Source organism: Pholis gunnellus, assembly GCF_910591455.1.
Source record: "Pholis gunnellus genome assembly, chromosome: 1".
Lineage (NCBI taxonomy): Eukaryota > Metazoa > Chordata > Actinopteri > Perciformes > Pholidae > Pholis > Pholis gunnellus.
In genome coordinates, this window is record NC_136528.1 from 21,437,852 (window position 1) to 21,445,284 (window position 7,433).

At 39.9% G+C, this 7,433-nt stretch overlaps 1 protein-coding gene across 1 annotated transcript; it reads left to right on the forward strand.

The window, feature by feature from the left end:
• The first annotated feature begins 24 nt into the window (after positions 1–24).
• On the forward strand, positions 25–4,858 carry tmem41b (transmembrane protein 41B). The gene is made up of 7 exons (XM_079162762.1): positions 25–183; positions 1,652–1,769; positions 2,827–2,955; positions 3,482–3,575; positions 3,921–4,025; positions 4,263–4,401; positions 4,492–4,858. The coding sequence occupies exons 1-7, from the start codon at positions 87–89 to the stop codon at positions 4,659–4,661; spliced, it is 852 nt and encodes a 283-aa protein (XP_079018888.1). The 5' UTR covers positions 25–86; the 3' UTR covers positions 4,662–4,858.
• The last annotated feature ends 2,575 nt before the right edge of the window (positions 4,859–7,433 follow it).

Consider the following 7,433-nt stretch of genomic DNA (forward strand, 5'->3'; position numbering starts at 1 on the left):
CACCGGTGTCACTCCACCCGACCGGCTGTTGCCGTTACACACACATCGGTACCCGAGCTGACCTCAACGCTATCTGATTAAAAAAGATGGCCAAAAAGCGGAGGGAAAGACGAGAGAACGACGGTTTGTCCTCGACACAAGAGGAGGTGAAGGCGAATGCTGGTGCCTCAGAAGCACTGAAAGGTGGGTCCTGGTTCTGGTCCTGGTTATGTGGTGGCTAACTGAACATTAATTTAGTGCAAAAGCGGAGGAAAGGAAATACTTCCAACGTACATATACATATATTGAGCAATATAACGACTTTGCGACGTAATTTCTGCTTTGCGGTCAGGCAGATTGCAGAACCGGAGCTACCGTAAAGCTAACGTTAGCCGTAAAGCTAGTCGACTACGACTCCTGTGGCTAACTATACAGTGAATGAAGATTTTAATGCTGTCCCGTTACAGTCACGTTAGCTAACCTACACAACAAGCCATGTTGATGAGCCTTAGTACGGGGCTGAATGTGATTTAGTTGTCACGAATATTAAAACGAGATTAAAATCTATTTTTGTTAGCTATGCTAACGTTAGATGTTTCATTAACAAAGACCATCCAACGACCCGTGGTATCGTCTTTACGTTACTCAGTAACAATGCATCACTCTAAAGAAAATGTTACTAAGTTAAAGTACGTTTTGTCAGATGTACTGAAAGAATAATAAATACATGTACTCTGTGCTGAAAAGTAGCCCCTTTGATTGTTACACTAATATGAATTTGGGGTTATTATAATTATTCTTATCGTCATATCTGCTGCACTAATGTGTAAGAAGCATTTTACTGTTGTAGTTGCTCGAGGTGGAGCTAATTTGAACCATTTTATATAATGTTGCATAGTTTAATCTATATCAATGCGCCACGTTTGATCAATTAACTGTTATGCGTTTTAATTTCCTAATTTTTTTTTGTAACTACAGCTGTCGATAAATGTAGTGGAGTTAAAAGTGAAATGTCGCCCCTCCTAGAATGTTGTGTAATAGGAGTGTTATGCTGCATGAAAAGGAAGTACTCTAGTGTAGGAGAAGTCCCTAAAAACTGTACTGAATTACAATACTTATGTAAATGAGTTACATTCCACCATTGCAGATAGCACGCCTGCAGAATACCAGAACTTGTACACCCTTTTTTCAGACAGGTCGTGAAGTAATAAGAAATAAATCAAATAAAAAACACCAGGATTTGAAAAGGGAAGTACTGAGTTTCTGATCAGATTACACTATTACAAAATTATGCGAAATTGTCCTAATGACTGCTTTCCTCATTCTCCCCCGTTCATCTTTCAGTTATATATCCACAGTCCTGTAGTTTGTTAAAAAACAACTATACACCCTTATTTCCTTCAACATGACATCTCTATCTGACACATGAACTTAACCGGTGTTGCAGTCGTCCCTCTCCATGAAGTCTCTAATGAGAGCATGATTTAACAGACCAGCTCAGAAACAGCAGGAGTCTGTCTCAAGGGGGACGTTCACTTCCCTGTAGGGGCTTGAACAAGTGATGCAAACCTAATGAGCAGATTACACAGGGCTCCCTGGTAGCTAGTTTGTCTGTTTTTTTTAGAGTAACTTCTTGATTTCTTTGTTAAATAAGTTCTATTTCCCCCAACAGAGGCTCAGCATGCTGAAGGCGGCTCTGCACGCATGTCTCTCCTGATTCTGCTTTCTATCTTCACCTGCGCGGCCTCAGTCATGTACCTGGTCTACAGGAACTTCCCAGAGCTTCCTGAGTGAGTTGTCGCCCCCACCCACCCACATTTGACCAAATGTAATCATCCACAGAGCCATGTTCATTACCCTTAAAATCTAATATGCATTTTTGAGCAGTCACAAAACGATTTGCTCATTGTGCAGTGGATTTGTAAGTGTGGTAATGAAGCTGTGACTTGTTGTTTTCACTCTCATGATTACCAAAATGTATTCCGTGCTGCTGCTTCCCAGGTGGGGATATATTACTTTAACTAAAACTAAATGTAGCTGACTGAGTGGCAATGTGATAGACATGGAAGAGTAAATAGGATGTCATAAATAGTTAAATTAAAAAAGAATGTTGATGAAGTGTAACATAGTTTTTGATTTGCTTACAGTTTTGTACTCAATGCATGTCATTATTGTATTGATGTTTCTGACCAAGGTAAAAGTAGGGGCTGTTTTAACACCCTTTAGTACTACACAGGTCAAAACATTAGTAACAAACACATTTACCTAGAGACATTACAGGAGAAGATAATACCAGGTAATATGAAGGCTAAAATATAGACATGCCAGAGAATATAAGTCAAATTTATACTGATTTATCTGCAGATTTTTTAAAAAGCTGTCGCAAAAGCTTAATCATCTTTTTAGTTTTCAGCCTTGAGTTGGAATACCGGACGCCCTTCACTCTGAGGACCTGAGGCTCATGGTTGTACGACTGTAATGTCAGTAAAAAGTAAATGATTTAGGTAAATCCTGAAGTTAACAGGTCACCTAACAAAGAGCCCAGTCACAGTGTCGGGTCTACATAATGTCTACATAATGTTGTTGTTGCGGCCGAGGTCTGGAGTAGTGCGAGTCGAGCGAGTGAAGACAGGCTGAGGCGGGTAAAGGTAACACTGGTGGACGGGTGACGTTTCCTTAGGTTGCAGGAGTTGCCTGATTTCGGCAGCATTTCTCTGCCAAGAGAAGCTCAAACTGAGCTACTCAATTTGACATGATGCTCAAAATCCAGAGGTGACGTTGTACTGTGATGAAAACAAACAGAATATGTTTGTGAGAAATGTGTAATGACTGAAGCTTTTTTTCCAGTGATGAAATGGAGAAAATCAAGATCCCTAAAGACATGGATGATGCCAAAGCTTTGGGAACCGTGCTGTCCAAATACAAAGACACGTACTACTCCCAAGTGTTGGTGGCCTACTTTGCGACATTTGTTTTGTATCCTTGATTATCTATCTACCTACTCATCTTAATCTAGCTCCCTACTGGGGTGTGTCTTCAGAACTGCCTTGCTGAAATTCAGGTCTTTAAAGATTGTATGGATCGAAGTGATAACAACAATTTAGTCATCTTGTTGATAACTGGAGTCAGGCCTCTGAATCTGCTCAAACAATTCAATACAATAGAACCATGGCTCCAAGCCATGTCTTGTTTCAATATAAGACATGTATCTGATGATTGGCTGGGATGTGCAGAGAGATTTTCAGTTCAGTTGACCTTTCCATCCGGACTGCCGGCATGGTGTAGAACTAGCTGGAGACATGCTCAACATTTCAGGGAAATACTCTTTTCTATCCTTTTGTGTATTTCTTTCTCCCGTAAGATTGACCGTATCAAATCACGTATTCTACAGAAAGACCAGCAGGCCAGAGGGCTGAGAGGAATATGCTTTTGATGTATTTAATATTATTATTGTTAATTGATCTTGTTTTTGCAAAGTGGGTTACCTTAACGCTTTCGTCAGCCTGCAGACATTTGCAATCCCTGGATCCATCTTCCTCAGCATCCTGTCTGGATACCTTTACCCGTTCCCCTTGGCTCTTTTCTTAGTCTGCTTGGTGAGTGAGGAAGGACGGTATCAAATGTGTGATTCTAAACAAATGCTGTATTTTGTATGATGAGCAACTGTGCACTGGAACAGTAACATGCTCTCTTTTACATGAATGTATCATGCCTCTTAAATATCCATTTTTAATATAAATTTCAATGAAGTCATACTTGAATCTGGCAGGCGTTGGTACGCACAACACTGTAAAGATACGGCCCCCTCTATCCTTTGTCAGTTGTGGCCACTCTTAGTTATTTTTCAGTTCAATTTCTAGAGTGACAATGATTTTAGGCAAGGTGTGCATGCGATTAGAAGTAACCAATGTGTTCTTGCTGTGTGTGTTTTCTGTTGGCAGTGCTCTGGCCTTGGTGCTTCCTTCTGCTATATGCTGTCATATCTGGTGGGCAGACCCATTGTCTACAAATACCTCACAGAGAGAGCACAGAAATGGTCCCAGCAGGTAAAAGCCTAATAACTGAGTTTGTACTTTGAATAGAAGGTGTATTCGTTAGAGCAATTTTGTGTTTTCTGTTCGTTCACACTGCATGAATGCTGGTATTGCAAAATGGTATAACTGTTACTGAAATAACTATTACGACAAATGTGCTCGTATTGTTAACATCAACTGATCCACAGGTGGGAACTGCTGGTAATCGGGTTACTTACTGACATTCTGCTCATGACTCTTTGCTGGCAGATTGAAAAACATCGAGATCATTTAATCAATTACATCATCTTCCTGAGGATAACCCCCTTTCTTCCCAACTGGTTCATCAACATCACCTCACCGGTCATCAATGTGCCTTTGGGGGTTTTCTTCATCGGTACCTTTCTTGGTAAGACTTGTCTCCTTCTTCTGACTGTCTGTACCATATTTTGGTATTGTTTGTTGTCGTTGACTCACCTATAACCTGGCTTACTCACAGGAGTGGCCCCGCCATCCTTTGTAGCGATCAACGCGGGGACAACACTGTACAAACTGACCACAGCTGGCGAGGCCGTGTCCTGGAACTCTCTGGCTGTGCTCGGTGTCCTTGCTGTGCTCTCCATCTTGCCTGTGTGCTTCCAGAAAAAGCTGCAGAAGAAACTAGCGTAGAACATGAAACACCTCAGCACCTCATCTGCTGGCTGATCCCCGGCGTCCCCCCCCCCCCCTCCGGCTCAGGAACATGAAGCTGTCACTGAAGTTGCTGTGCCTCTATCTCATACAACACATTTAGTTTGGAGAGTCTGATCACTGGCACAACAAGCACCCATTGACCACAACATGCATGCATGCGGGGGGGGGGGGGGGGGGGGTCCTGGTGTTACGTGTAAACTGGCTGCTGCTTGCACAACTTTTGGGGTTTCTGTGAATATTGTTGTGATTGTGGCACATCTTTTAAATAAGATAAATTAGATTTTTTTTTCTCTGCTCATTATTTCATGCCAGATAATTAAAGGTGCTACTTGTGGGATGTTGGCGTAAAACTCATAATTCTCTTTTCTTGCTAGAAATTGGGGGGGGAGGGAATTGGGGGGGGGGGGGGAAGCGATGTAATCAGTACCCTGTTGAGGCTGGTGCAAACATCTGTCTGTTTTTCTGACTGGAATCACTTTTGCTATTACATTTGTTTTCTCAAAAGCGTATCAATTTCCTGCATCCTCTTTGTAGCATCTTTAACTTCCACTCTCTTTTTGATATTTATTTTAACATGCTCGTGTCCAATTTCGACCCAATGACATGTAACACCACAGCAATAACTGTCACACACATTTTGAAAGTGGATTTTAGTTTTTCAAAAGTAGTGATATCCGGTGCTTGCCTTTGGCAAACATGTGCAGTGAGGAAAGAATGAAACTGGAGAAGAAACGTGTGATGGTTGATCTTGTTGACATGAGGGTGAGTTCCTATGTTCTTCCTTTGGAAGGTGCTCTACACACATTTCCAATAGTTTCTCTTCACATTAGTAGCCATCGTAACTTGTAGAGAACAGACTAAGCTGATGTAATATTTCCTAACCGTGCCTCCAAATTGCAGGATGCCGAACTCTAAAATATTCCCTATTTGTAATGAAGAAGTGAACAAAGACTGTCAACACAGCTGATTTATGTGGACTAAGATGTAAGCAACCCAGAAAAGTGTGAAAAGCCAAACGGAATCATCTTGGTTTGTAAATCTGAAAAATCACGGAGGAGATGGGTTCTCACGGTTTGCATTAGTTAATGTGTGTTCATCTTCACCCAATAATGATTGCCATGCCAGTATGGAAATGTGAGATGCTGTCCATACTCTGGATGATACACCAATGCCCTCAATAAGACTAACGGCCTTACCAAGCTTTTTACCGCTTCCATTCTTCGCCAGGTGAACTGTATTATGAGGCCTGATTTATGTTTTTAGTTTTCTTTAATTGTTCTTTGAATGGCGATTGTTGTGTCCTGTGCAATGAAAGCAAGTTTTTCTTTTAGATATATATTTTTCTTTTTGCCGGTTTACCAAGGTAACTTATTGCTGCTGCTTAGAAATGCTCTGGATGGTTGATGCAGTGAATGTACATGCAGGTACCTTATTCGATTTCTTTAATCTCTTAAAAAATATCATATTCACAGAAGCAGTTGGTTTGGTGTATTTCCTATTTTTACTTCTTATTCAGCAGATTTACTGTGTACTACTGTGAGATTATTAACCGCTCAAACACAGATACATCAATGTATGTGAAACTGAACTGGTTGTGTATGAGCATACTGATGTCTTAGCATGTTCTCCTGTCATGCTTTCTGTGGCAGAACGCTTCTTCTGTCAAAGACTGTTTTTATCATGGTTCGTACTGATTTATCTGACGGGTGTATTTGTACAATTGAGGTACATCGTCTTGGAAAATGCATCTTCACTAAGGTGTTTAAATCAACGGTAAATGCTATAAATTGCTCCTAAACAATCTTATGTTTTGTCTCAATACTTAAACAGGAGCTTGATTAACTTTTTTTAATTTCTCCTTAATGATGAATTTGACAAGACATGGAAGATGCTAGATTTTAATGATTTTTTCTCTATTTTCTACAATATTTAAACCTAATCCTATTCTAAACTGCACCCAACACGTATAGTCAAATTGGAAATATTGTTTTTTGTCCTATCAAAGATATAGTAAGATAACTGTGTAACCCTCTGTTAACATTTCAAAAAGTATTATTTTGTTCTGAGAAGTGATATATTGCAATATGAAGTGTTTACAGATTGCACATTTCTGTCCTATCATCAAATCTATGTTCTTTTATATTTATTGAATTATTAAAATAATCTTTACAGAATAAAATTGAGTTTTAAGAGTTATCTGTAAAGAGTGCACGTTTGATCATTATGCAGCATGGAACTATCAAAAAGTATAAAAGCCTTTTTGTCGAGGCAAAACGACAAATGATGAACGCGCTATTTTTGGGATTCTTTCAATCTTGGGGTTTCCCAGTAATTATGTAATAAGCTTGAAGATAAACTGGGCTCTCTCTTGCTTTGTAGGAGCACAGAACCTGCAGCAAACTTCAACGACACAGAACAAGGAATGTGTCTCTATAGCCCAAAGAAAACTATTCACACTGGCATTTCATTCAGTGTGTTTATGAATCCACAATCGGATCATATGTACTCTTCATTTCAAGTCTGACAGAACAAGAGAGAGGTTTAGTGCCACCAGGTGGTAATATTGTAACATACCTGCTAAGCGGGGACTCTGTAACTGTGGCATTCACCCTTTTACCAACAAGATGCAGGGGAATTTTACATGTAATTCAATAGTAATTCGATATTTTCTAGATACATGGGTTGACTAATAGTGAAACAATATATATATTGTATATTGTATAACAATATATATATATTGTTTCACTA

Excerpts from the sequence above, each read along its gene's own strand:
- tmem41b (XM_079162762.1), top strand. The coding sequence starts at position 87 with ATGGCCAAAAAGCGGAGGGAAAGACGAGAGAACGACGGTTTGTCCTCG. Across the intron at positions 4,026-4,262 it reads CACAGAAATGGTCCCAGCAG|ATTGAAAAACATCGAGATCA; the intron begins GTAAAAGCCTAA and ends CTTTGCTGGCAG. Across the intron at positions 4,402-4,491 it reads CTTCATCGGTACCTTTCTTG|GAGTGGCCCCGCCATCCTTT; the intron begins GTAAGACTTGTC and ends GCTTACTCACAG.